General features: G+C 51.7%; 1 protein-coding gene and 1 long non-coding RNA gene across 6 annotated transcripts in view; one reads left to right on the top strand and one right to left on the bottom strand.

The window, feature by feature from the left end:
• Positions 1-471: 471 nt before the first annotated feature.
• The window catches only part of LOC103550873 (nucleoporin NUP188), a 47742-nt gene continuing 36133 nt past the window's right edge, over positions 472-12080 (bottom strand). For all 5 annotated transcript variants that reach the window (XM_070596805.1, XM_070596806.1, XM_070596809.1 and 2 more), the window contains 19 exons: positions 11033-11239; positions 10746-10915; positions 9978-10047; positions 9508-9575; positions 8885-9080; positions 7119-7196; positions 6705-6790; positions 6298-6443; positions 5808-5989; positions 4155-4355; positions 3891-3983; positions 3316-3474; positions 2839-2976; positions 2362-2436; positions 2042-2275; positions 1799-1930; positions 1459-1532; positions 1193-1322; positions 472-1066 (listed from right to left, as the gene is read on the bottom strand). In XM_070596805.1, the coding sequence (XP_070452906.1) occupies positions 890-1066; positions 1193-1322; positions 1459-1532; positions 1799-1930; positions 2042-2275; positions 2362-2436; positions 2839-2976; positions 3316-3474; positions 3891-3983; positions 4155-4355; positions 5808-5989; positions 6298-6443; positions 6705-6790; positions 7119-7196; positions 8885-9080; positions 9508-9575; positions 9978-10047; positions 10746-10915; positions 11033-11239 (2616 nt within the window). In that variant the 3' untranslated portion in view covers positions 472-889. The remainder of the gene's footprint in view (positions 1067-1192; positions 1323-1458; positions 1533-1798; positions 1931-2041; positions 2276-2361; positions 2437-2838; positions 2977-3315; positions 3475-3890; positions 3984-4154; positions 4356-5807; positions 5990-6297; positions 6444-6704; positions 6791-7118; positions 7197-8884; positions 9081-9507; positions 9576-9977; positions 10048-10745; positions 10916-11032; positions 11240-12080) is intronic.
• On the top strand, positions 5326-7918 carry LOC139079752 (uncharacterized). Its single transcript, XR_011533670.1, has 2 exons — positions 5326-5556; positions 6621-7918. It is a non-coding gene; the product is annotated as an uncharacterized lncRNA (long non-coding RNA).

The raw sequence follows: 12080 nt of genomic DNA, 5'->3' as shown, positions 1-12080 counted from the left end.
AGATTCTAGAAACTGAGTGGTGGCTTTGGGATACAAGCCAGGTTTTAGATTAAGGCCCTTGGTTGAGCCCAGCACTCTATGATGAGGTCCTGAGGCCAAAGGCTGCTAGACCCTACAGCTGGGGCTTCTCCCAGGAGGGGGAGTGGGAAGGGAGGCAGAGGCACAGAGCAGAGCTTCAGGAAAGGCTACACTCAGCAGTAAGCTCAGCCAGCTGGTAAACAAGTCTGTGGCAGGGGCAGGGGGATAAGACCTGGGCAGGCCAAGGGAGGGACAATTTGACAGTGTCCACCACCCATCCCCGACCCCCAGAACATTAATGGGAGGGATGGGAGTGAGTCAACCTCAGTAAATACCCTGCCTTCCCCAAACCTGTGCTCCACTCGCAGGGCCCTGGCTGAGGCAGATTGTTGTTCAATGCTCTGAGAGCTGGCTGGTCGTTCCTGGGCTTTGAAGGCACACATCACACAGGTGTCTATAAACAGTACTTTAATATTTGTATAAATAGACCACAGTATTACCAAAAAACTGCAAGAACAGAGCATGGAAAACATTTTCAAACCCGTGCATACAGCGCCCCCCTCTCCCCAGGCTGGGCTCAAGTGCTGTGGGGGAATGCTTGAAGGAAAGGAATACACTTCTTTGGGGCATTTGGAACATGAGCACGTGAGCACAGCAGACTCCTGGCTCCCCGCCCCTGCTGCTGACCTCTTGATCTATTATAAAAATAATGCCAGTGGGCAGGGTGGTTGGAGTCGTGGCCACTCTGGGGAGAGGGTGACAGGAGCTGCTCTCAGTCCCAAACAGGGCCCCATAGGGCCAGCAGCACCCTGCTGCCCAGGGCTGCTGTGCAGGCTGGTGGCGAGTGGTAGGAAGGTGGCATGCCACTGCCCTATCTTTGCACGTGTCGGACAAAGGCCTGCACTAGCTGGATCAGAGGCTCCTGACTCTCAGGGCTGGCCTTGGAGAGAGAGGTGGACTTGCCCTGAGGCGAGGGGAGGACACCAGCAGCAGGGGAGCTGGGGGCTCCCCGGCGGAAGTAGCGCGAGAGGCTGGAAAGCAGCGTGCTCTACAAGAGAAAAAGCACCTTGATGAGATGAGGTCCTGCTTCCCGCTACCCTCGGGGGCAGGACCCCTCGAGACTCTTCCCCACTGGCCCTGCCTCCTCCAGTCATAGCCCTCCAGCCATCCGTACCAACTCTGAGCTGAGCTCCTGCTTCATCCGCTGTTTGTCCCGGGGGTGCACAGCTGGGTCCCTAAGGTAACGCATTGCCTGGGAGATGAGCAGGTAGAAGCAGTTTTCCATGGTAAACATGAGGAGAGACCTAGGAGAAGAGCAGGTTTTTGGTACCGTCACAGAGGGCCAAGCCGGGAGGTGCAAGGTAGGCTGCTGAACCAAGAGAATAGCCGGCCCGTGACTGCCCCAGCCCCAGACTAATTCCAGAAGGACGGCTTTCTTACTTCAGTGTTTTGGTCCCTTCCGCCTGTGTGCTGAGCCCCACAGCCTGGGTGAGTGGCTCCTTTTTCTTGTCCAGCTAGAGGAAGAGAAGGGGTAAAAATATAAGGTAACAGTAACAGCTCCGACTCATTGAGAGCTTCTTCCTGTCGGCAGGTCGTGTGCCAGCAATTTTTATCAGTTACCTCATTGAATCCTTGCAATAGTTCTCACAGGTAGACTCTCATACTAATTTTATGAAGAACAGGCTTGGGAAGGCTAGATGAATGTGCCCAAGGTCATGGTTAGGAAGTGGCAGACTGGGAGAAAGACCTGGGTTGAGTGGCTAGACAGCACCCAACTTACCTCTCCAAGCATGTTTAGGGCCACATTCACTGTGGCCAGAAGGGTCCCGAAGGAAGGGGCCACTTCAGAGTCAAAGGTGGGAGTGGTAAAGCTCAGGGCAAATAGGAAGTTGTATTCAGCAAGGTCCAGGGACTGCAAAGTAAGACAAGAGCGGTCTAGGGCCCAGCTAGGACCCCAGATAGCTCTTCAGTGCAGAGCAGAGCGCAGCAAAGCCTTTGTGGCTCAGTGCTGGGAGGCTGGTACCTGGTCCAGCAGGATCTGGCAGACGTCCGGGGTGAAGTGGCGCAGGGCCGCCAGGGTCCTGCTGAGGATCTTGAGAAGGCCGTACTGGACTGTGTGCAAGGCTCGCTGCTCCGAGGCCTCTGTGTCAGCAGAGGGCTGCTTGGAGGAAGAGCAGGAGGGGGCAGCAGGGGCAGCTGTGGGTGGCCGCTGAACTCGAGGGGTGACAGCCGAGGGGATACCGTCCCCATTTTTGTTCTGGGGAAAAGACAAGAAATGGAGGTGGAGCCCAGAGAAGCCAGGGGAGAGGCACTCCCGGCAGCCGGGACAGGCAGGGCCGTTACCTGCAGGTAGTGCTGCAGCATCTTGCGGCTGTGCAGGAGGGAGGTGCAGGCCTGGCACAAGTAGCCCAGGCTGACCTGGAGCAAACACGGGGGAGGGGGGGCCGGGTTCTCTTAGCAGCGGCCTCGGCCAACTGACCAGACTAACGACACAGGTCTCTACGTAACACCAATGCACTTCTGTCTCTCACTGAGCGCCTCCTAATGCTCACCTCTCTATACTTTCTACCTTAAAGCCTGTTCCTGAGGGATGTGAACCAAGGTCTGTCCGATACAGCCTAGGTTCTTAAACTACAAGGCTGCCCTTTGCTCTGGAGGGAAAACTTTGGCTCCAGAGAAAGCACCATGAAACCAAATCCCATGCTCCTTAAGCAAAAAGCCCACGTTCCAGAACAGGCCTGCAATTCACTGGAGGTGCCCACCGCCCCGTCCCCAAGCATTTGCCCTGACCCCTCCAAGAAATGAGGCCTAAGGCCCCACCTGGACATCCCGCATGAGCTGAGGCAGGTGGAAGTGCCATTCCTTCATGAAGCTGGAGAGCTGCAGAATGAAGCCCACAGTGTGGTCCGCCTCCTCCAGGCAGGCCAGACTCTGCACTGTCCTCACCGCACTGAGGCACTGGGAGGGGAGAGACGGGAGGATGGGGTGACTCACAGACCTGACAGGCCTGCTCCTGTCCTCCCGTGGGAAGGACAGGTCCTGGGCCCACAAACGTTGAGGTGGCGGCACAACAGGCGGCTTGGCATTATGACTAACAAGTTTCTGTCTGAGCTGATCCCAGACCGTTCCTCTCACTTACCAAAGCAGCTGCACTGGTTGGCCAGTCAGCTAGCAGTCCTTAGAGCACTGCGGAAATGGGGGCACAGACACCCCTCCACTGCCAAGCCTCAAGCCCTGAATGGCTCAGACCCCCTTTAGCCCCCAGCCCCCACCCCTTTGGTGCTGGCAGCCCCTCACCTGTAGGGTCCGTTCCTGATGAACGCCCATGAAGTCCAGGGCCTCGGTGAGGAAGTTGTAGCGCAGAGTTTTAAGGAGCCGCTCCATCAAAGACATTGACAGGCGGTAGACCCCCGGCCAAGAGGGGGCATCCAGGGATTTCCGAGAAGTGCTGGGTGTCTAAAACACAAACAGCAGACAAGATCAGGACATGGCGCCCAGGAACCCAGCTGACAGGTACAGCGGGGCCTCCTTGCAGCACAGCAGCTAATGCAGCCTGGCTGCTCGGAGGAGAAAAGCTCCTGATGGGCACTGCCACTGCCTAGCAACCAGCAGGGCCAGAGAGGGTCTGAGGCCAGTGGTCGCAAGGAAAGAGTACTAGGCAGAAATACAAGAATCCTGGGTTCTAGACTCGGGTCTGCCACTAACTAGCTTCCCTTGCTAGAGCTCAGTGTTGGGGCAGGGAGAATTCTATACTATTAGTGCATCAGCCACTAAAGAGAACAACTTCTGGGGCAAGCGAAAGCACAGGGGCAGGGGGAACTTTCCCAGTGGAACTGCAGTCTGGCCAGTCTAGCCTCCTGACTGGCGCTCACCTGCACCGTCCCATTGGTGCTGAGCTGGTACACACTCAGGAGGGGCAAACAAATGCTCTGGGTGATGCCGGCTCCAGCCACTGCTGTGGCTCCCTGGGAGGGAAAGACACTGAAGGTGAGGGAACCTGTCCCTGCAGCCACCCCGCCCAGGGGCAGGTGGAGCTCTCAGGCTAGACCGCAGCTTCTGGGAGAATCACAGGCAGTCTCGGAACCTGCCCAGCATAAGCACCGAGGCTCCCTCCCACCCTCAGGCGTGCCTCCTACCTGCTGGGTGCGAGCCAGGGTGAGGAGCAGGTGCAGCGCCGCCTCAGTGAAGTGCAGGTTCTGCTTCAGGCGAAGGCTCACCTCTAGGGTAGTGAGGAGGGTCGGCAGGATGGGGAGCCTGCGGGTCACCTGCAGCCACGAGTCACCATCCTCATCCACCTCACACAGCTCCTTGGCCAGGTGCAGGCCCAGGACACACACCTGCTGGGGCCCAGGGGCCAAGACGGGTAAAAGGGAAGGAAGCAGGGCAGGGGAAGAGGAGGAGGAACAGGAAGAGGACAGCCAGGTCACACCCATCTCCAAGTAAACTTGACAGAAACAGAACTCATGACCTCTCCCAATCCTGCTCTGCTCTGTGTCTACCCCTCGGGGACCAGCAACTCCTCCATGGGAACGAGCCACCCCCACACTGACAAGACTACCTTTGACTCTTCCCTCCCATTGCCCAACTGCCACCAATACGAGTCAGTGCTACTTCCCGTCTCACATCTGTCACTCCACACAGCTGTGCCACTGCGTGGAGCCAGTGACCTCCCCTCGTGCTGCACTCCTGCAATCACCTCCTAAATGGTCCTTCTTCATGCTCTCTGATCGATACCAGTGGCTTTTCAAACTTTTTTTCTTTTTTTTTAAAGATTTTATTTTTTTCCTTTTTCTCCCCAAAGCCCCCAGGTACATAGTTGTATATTCTTCGTTGTAGGTCCTTCTAGTTGTGGCATGTGGGACGCCGCCTCAGCGTGGTCTGATGAGCAGTGCCATGTCCGCGCCCAGGATTCGAACCAACAAAGCACTGGGCCGCCTGCAGCGGAGCGCACAAACTTAACCACTCGGCCACGGGGCCAGCCCCTCAAACTTATTTTTGACCACAACCCAAAGCAATAAATATTTTTTACATTGTGCCCTAGCATGCACATATTTACATTTCAGTGAATGGTACCTACCCTTACATCTCACAAAGCATGCTCATATTTTCCTTTACATTTTATTCCACTTCACTTTTAAAAACTGCTAGTTATAACCAAATGAGCTAATTTCGAGATCCATGTGGGTCATGGCCCACAGTTTGAAAAACACTGTTCTAGACTCCATCCAAAATGATCTTTCTAGAGTTCAAACCTGATCGTTTCTCTCCCTTGCTTAAAATCCTTAAATCGCTTCCTATTTCACTTAGGACCAAGATGAAAGACCCCGACAAGGCTGCCGGTTGTCTAGCCCTCAGCTGTCCAGGCCTCAACATCTTCGCTCACACCAGCCTTTCTCCAGGTCACCAGCTGACTCTTCCCCACAGCTCACCACACACTGTGTTTGCTGCCCGAATCTCCCCTGCCCCTGTGCCTGCCTGACTCTACCAACGCTTGAAGTCACTGCTGGCAGGGCGCTTTCTCTCTGAGGCCCTAGATAGGTGAGAACTCCACGCTGTATGGTCTCCCTGTATTTCTCCCATGCAGGACTTGCCACAATGGAATTCTGATGCTTCTCTGCAGTCTCTGATTTGTTAGCTTCCACCGACCAGGCTGTAAACTCCGCCTAAGTGCAATGACTATCTGTCCTATTCACTAATCCCCCCTAGGCCCTGCCACAGAGCAGGCAGGCAGCTCATATTTGTTGGATGCGCATGGGAAGGACAGGCTGCTTCCAAAAGCACTCCCTCACCCCATCACGCTGGTCCTTGTGGCGGAGCCGTGAGCAGTCATCAGTCTCCATGCTGTCCTTGTCCTCCGCGGCACTGCCCGAAGCCAGACTATGGCGGGTCTGGTCGAAGAGTGCAATCACCTCTTCCTGGAGGGTCTCACAGACATTCAGCACCAGCTGGGAGTACTGAGGGATGTCACTCACTGCAGAGCAGACAGGGAGGGGACATTATCATGCTCACCCTGCCAACTCTCACTGCACACCAAGGTTTCCTTCCCAGACAGGTGGCTGGGAACGTAGCATGGTGCTAAGAAGGAGAGTATCTGTCCCAGGGGAGAGGAGGAGAAACAAGTGAGGGAGGGAAAGAATTTTCCTAAAGACAAGAGTTCTAAGACTGAAAACTCAAACCTCACAGGAGAAACGTCCAGCTCTGAGCTGGAGGAAGCCCTGCCCAGGCTGGCTGCCAGCAGGGGCGAGGAGACCACTCCTCCCACTCCACTCTGCCCCTCACCTCTCATCTCCTTCATCTGCAACACTGTGATGAATGCTGAGAACACCTTGGCCTTGGTCTTCTCCATGAGTTGCTGGTCTGCCTGCAGCACTCCCTCCAATATCTCCGTCAACGGTCCGAGGATTTCATCCACAGAACCTAACTCTCTAGAAATAACATGGGGTGGAGAGGGAGGGGAGAACACAACTCATAGAGAGGCCACAACTGCACCGCTCCATCCCAGGACACCGCGGGGCAGCCTGCCTCTCATCCTGGCTTTGCTGTCAGCCCCACTCCCTACAATGGAAAGCCAGCCTTTTTCACACCCATTTTCTCCCCCTCAGGAAGCTGACGGGTCAGCAAAGAGGAACGAGCAGGCCCTGATGCAGGCTCTGGCTGCAGACCACCTCTCCTGGCACAGTGCTCACCTCTTCCACTGCCGGAGGAGGATGAGCAGCAGAGTGCACATCATGGAGCCGAGGCGGAGGCAGTTCACTGAGGCCGGGACTAGGAGCTGAAGGGAGACAGCAGACCAGATAGAAGTCAGGCTTCCTGTGAGCTGACATGGCGAGAAGATTCGAGCTCCATCCAGAGAGCTCCTTTCAGCCTCATGCCTTTCTATCCTAGCAGTGAGCTCACAGGGGTGGGACACAGGGAGAGGCCAGGGGCTGGCACAGCAGCAGCAGACCCCTGCCTCCCCACTCCCCATCGCAGCCTCAGGCCTCCCAGGCCAACTGAACCCTCTGACCTGACCACTCACACAGCTGCAGACTCATGAGCTGCAATTTGACCTCGGAGACCTTCTCCCTGGGAGCAATGCAAAATCTCCCAGACACACTTACTAACGCTTTGGTCCCATCAAGCACGTCAAGAAAGAGCTGGCGACGCACTGCAGAGTCGGTCAGGTGCATTATCTCCGCCTGCAAAGGAACAGAGAAAAAACATCAGTTGGGAAAATTTCCCAGACTTTAGAAGCCAAGAAATGTGGGGTCCTCTATCAGGCAATTAGTCATTGTCTCCCTGATTAAAATGGGGCTTGAGGGCCCTGCTGTTTTTTTGCCCATGCTTAGCTATGGTGAGAATCAAGCCCAGGTTCACCTCCCCCTCCTTATGACATCCTTCCTCTGCTCAGACTCTTTAAAGGCTTCCCAGTGCAAGGGAAATACAAGGTCTAGGAGGACCCATAGCATCTGGTCCAACTGATTTTGGTGTCACGCCCACCTGTGCTCACTCTATTCTAGCCCTATCGACTCCTTCCTCCTCCTGAACATACCAAGTCTTTCCACTTCTGCACCCTGCACTAGTCAGTCTCTCCGCCTAGACTACTCTGTTCCACACTCTCTACCTGGAAGGTTCCTTTGCACATTCAGATCTCAGTTTGGACATCACCTCCTCAGAGAGGGCCTCCTTGACTACTCCTATCTTACCTTAGTGTTCACAACCACAGCATCCTGATTCTTTCCTTCATATTGAATTCTCATAATCTGGAACTATATTTCTTTGTGAATTTGTTTACAATTTGCCTCCCTCCCAGGCCACTCTCCATGAGATCAAAGACCTTATCTGCCTTATTCACTGCTGTATCCCCAGTGCCTGGAACAAGGTAAGCTTTTCATTAATATCCATTAAATGAATGAATGAATGAATGATCAATATCCTAGACTTAACCAGACAGGCTTCCTAAGAAGAGGATGGTGGATTTTCAGAGTACGATTCAAGAAGTGCTGCCCAGCTAGGGCCTAAAAGGCAGCTGACACACAGTTATTCCCTGGGGAATCAATCATTCCCCAAAGACGGCTGAGCCTTCTGATGGGTTTGTAGCCTCAAGGGTCCAAAACCACTGTGCCACAGCAAAGCTCCAAGGCCAGGGGCACTCTGGCACTAGGGAACAAGTTGCAGAAGATGTGAGAGTGTGCTGGGAACAAGGGGCATCCATCAAGCTGAAGCTATTCATCAAGTCAAGATATTAATCTGGATTCCCCAGGGGAGAACAGTCCAACACTAACTCCTCACTACACAGCATGATGGTGTCAAACCACAAAAAAAATGCTAAGAAAAAAATGCAAACTCTTCCCAGATGTTAACTCTCTCTCTAAAAACCAACTCTCAGTAGATACACATTGCAGAAACAATGGCCTCTATTTTCTAAGAAGACCAGGAAATACTGTTCCTAGAACCAATGAAAACAAACTGCCCTCTGGAGAGGGTGCTGCTGCAGCTGTCACAGCCACCTGCTGACTAGTCAACAAATATTTACCTAGTGTCCATAGGGCCCACTGCCGACAAGGCAAATGTGCACAAGAGGTTGAGGAAGGAAGAGAGCCCCTAAGACCCATCCAAGGCCACAAGGGGAGCTGCTGGAGGCTTGTATGAACATCTGAAGGGATTTAAAATTACTTCTCTGCACGTTTCTTAGGGTCTCTTGTCAGACCCAACACCCTCAAACACTCCATATTAGCTCCCATTTTTTGGCACAGAACCTGTTACATTTTAACTCTCAGGGAAAAATCCCGATTCATTCTTTATCCCAAGGGGCTGTATCTGCTAGGCATCCTGGCACATCGTTGCTAGGATACCAAAGTGAAAACTCGTCCCAGGAGGTTCTTACGTGACTTGTGGCAATGATGAGAAGCATCCTCCAGGCGGAGACCAGCATCTGATACTCTACCAAGGAGGTGCAGCTGCTGCCCTCTGTGTCAGCCGTGTGAACTGCCAAGGACTTGACATACCCTGACCAGTAGGTGAAGCGATTCTCGCTGGAAAATTTCTTGAGTGTATCTTTTAATGACTGGTCTAATGAGCCCCTAGAGTGTCATGAAAAAACAAAACCTACAGTTAGGTTTTGAAAACAGATGGGAATGTGATGGGCAGAGACCCTTGTTGAGGCAGAGAAAGCAACCTCACATGGGCTTAAAGGCAGTCGGCTCCGGATCATCTCCAATGTGTGGGGTTCATACTTCTTGCTCAACATAATGAGTTAGGCTGAGGCCTTTTCCAGGATTCCTCCTCCATAAAATCCCGAGCACATGGAGTTTGCTTCACAACAACTCTTTCTGACAATCATAAACGCCATCAATGGATTGGCCAGGGACATAGCTCAGTGGCCCTCCACAAATGGCCCCAAACCAGCTCTCTCCTCTGCCTTGGCCTACACAGCCGTGCACCCAGTGGGAGGCCACCACAGTCCCCCAAACACCTTTAATTAAAATCTCAAAAGGGAAAAGGACTCACTTAACTACATAGTATATCTCCAAGCAAATTATCTTCATGACGAGGGCACAAGTTTCCAGGACGCTGGGCTGTGGAGGAAGAGAGCGGAGCAGGTACCAATCAGGAGGAGAACGTCTTCTCTGGTACCCTCCCGCAAGGTAACAGAACAGAGGCCCCAAATTGGCGAACAAGAAAGCACATTCCCTCTCAAATGAGAAGAGGCATCTAACTTGCAGGAGCAGAAGCGCCAGGCCTACAGTGTCTCCAAGAGCGTGGAGAAGCCCAGACAGCCATCAGCACAGAGCAGGGCATGCCACTTTCTCTCTCAAAGCAAGGCATCACAGGGAAAGGAAGCAAGCACTTCTCTAAGAAAGAAGTTTCTAGTGAAGAAAATGTTCTGGGTGTTTAATTAGGAGAGCTGTCATTTTCTAGAGCTCGGCCTTTCCTCCTAGGGACTCACAGTCACTGTCCCACCTTCCACCACAGCTTACCTCAGATGTTTCTGAGGGAGGAGAAAGGGTGCCAAACAGTGGACTGGTTAAATTCTCCCAAAACTTGGGTCTAGAAAAGAAAATACAAGTTGGGAATCACACTTTCTCCCACATAGTCCCTTCTCTCTCCATGTCCCTTTGGTGGTTACTTCCTATTTTACCAGTCCCAACCCTAACATGTTTTTCACAGGTCTCTTGCTCCTACATAAATATAAAGGGTTCCATAGATAAAATTATGTTTTCCCCTTAAGAAGCACAATTGTATGTTACAGAGTCGACCAATAACAACTCTCATGATTCATTCCACTGTGCATTTCCAATAGTCTCACAAGGAAGAGAGTGAGGAGGGAAATAAGGACAGCAGACTCCCACGTTTAGCCTTTGTAATGTTTCTTCCCTTTGTGCAAACAGGATCCATGAGAATAGAGTGTTTCATGCAGTTCAATGGCTTGAGCAACCCACTCTCATCTGAATCTACTCTTTCTCAAGAGCAATGGATTTTGGGGGTTGGCAGGGAACATAAGAGGTGAGAACTCTAAGGTAAATACAGCTTTACCTTAGAGTAAAGATGACACCTACTAGTGGCAGCATTAAAAAGAGAATAACTAAGAATAAAACTCCCACACATTGACCAGGCACTAAGCACTTTTTACGCATATGCTCAGTGAGCTGTCACAACAAACCTCTAAGACAGGAACTATTGTTACCCTCATCTTACAGACAAGGACGTGAGCCTTGCAGGTAAAGTAACTCCAGAGGCAGACTTACTTGGTTCTGAGGACCAACATGGCACTGTCCCGACGGTCCTGCCACAGGGCATGCAGAAAGGCAATGGCCGCACGATGCAGCAGGGGTGGGCACCAGTAGCGATCCTCTTGCTGGGAATCAATCAGCTCCAGCACCGCATGGAGACAGCTCCATACCCCAAGGCTGAATTCCTGTAAGCGGGGCAAGCGCGAGTTCAGTCCCACAGCCGCTGCCAACAAGCACCTGTAGAGCCCCACACCCACCTCCCAGGAAGCCATCTCCCAACTTCATCCCAGGTACAGGCGCACCTTGGAGCCATCACTGCCATCCTTCACCTCCAGATTCAGAAATAGTTCAATGAGGCCTGGCTGAGTCTCTACTGCAACCGTGAGGAATTCTAGAATCATGACTTTGATGCGCATGTCCTCAATCTTGCTCTGTAGTCGGATCAGGAAGGCATCTCGAATGGCAGCCGCATCATTGCCCAGACAGGCATACACTGACATTGGGGCCACCTGGTGGAGACCAGGATACACAGACTTAAGGTTCTACTTCCAGAAAAACCTCAACAAGCTCCTACAGAAGGGTGCTGGAGAACTCTCAGAAAATGGGTACAAAGGGAAACATCCAGATACATAGTTCTGGGTCAAAAGGGCTATCACCCCAAATGACAGGACAAGATGCCCCACAATTTACAAGAGAAATAGTAATCAACGTAAAAAGATGTACAATCTTTCTCATGGTTAAATAAATGCAAAATAAAAAATGAGACAATACTGATTTGCTATTAGCTTAGCAAAGATTAAAAAACTGATGAAGTCATTGTGGCAAGGATATAAGACTTGGCATTCAGAGTATAACCTGTTACAATCCTTTTTAAAGGACAATTTGGAAATGTCTAATAAAAATTAAAATGTTCATTGATATCAATGTTTAGCAACTGTAAACAAAAGTTCAGAGTTTTATGGATTATAATGTTCACTGCAGCACTGTTTGCAATAGTGAGAGACAGAAAATAGCTCAAATAAGTTAGGATGCATCCATCCTATGGCATGCCACACGAGCAATAAAGAGAATGAAGTAGCTCCAGCAGTACCACATGGAAAGACTGAAAGATATGGTGTGAAGTGAAGAAAACCAGTCACAAAACAGTTTGTCTAGTGGAATTCTACTTTTGTAAAGAACAAAAGGGCACATCCAAATACCCTTTAATATATAAGCACAGATAAAAAGAAATCTGGAGCAATGCGTACCAACCTGCTCATAGGGACTCTTGGAATGAGGAGATCATAAGGTACCTTAACTTTCTGTGCTACATTTATCTGTAACATTTAAATATTTTTTTTTTTTTTTTGG

Source organism: Equus przewalskii, chromosome 26 (assembly GCF_037783145.1).
Source record: "Equus przewalskii isolate Varuska chromosome 26, EquPr2, whole genome shotgun sequence".
NCBI classification, from domain to species: Eukaryota; Metazoa; Chordata; class Mammalia; order Perissodactyla; family Equidae; genus Equus; species Equus przewalskii.
This window is presented reverse-complemented; position numbering and strand designations above follow the sequence as displayed.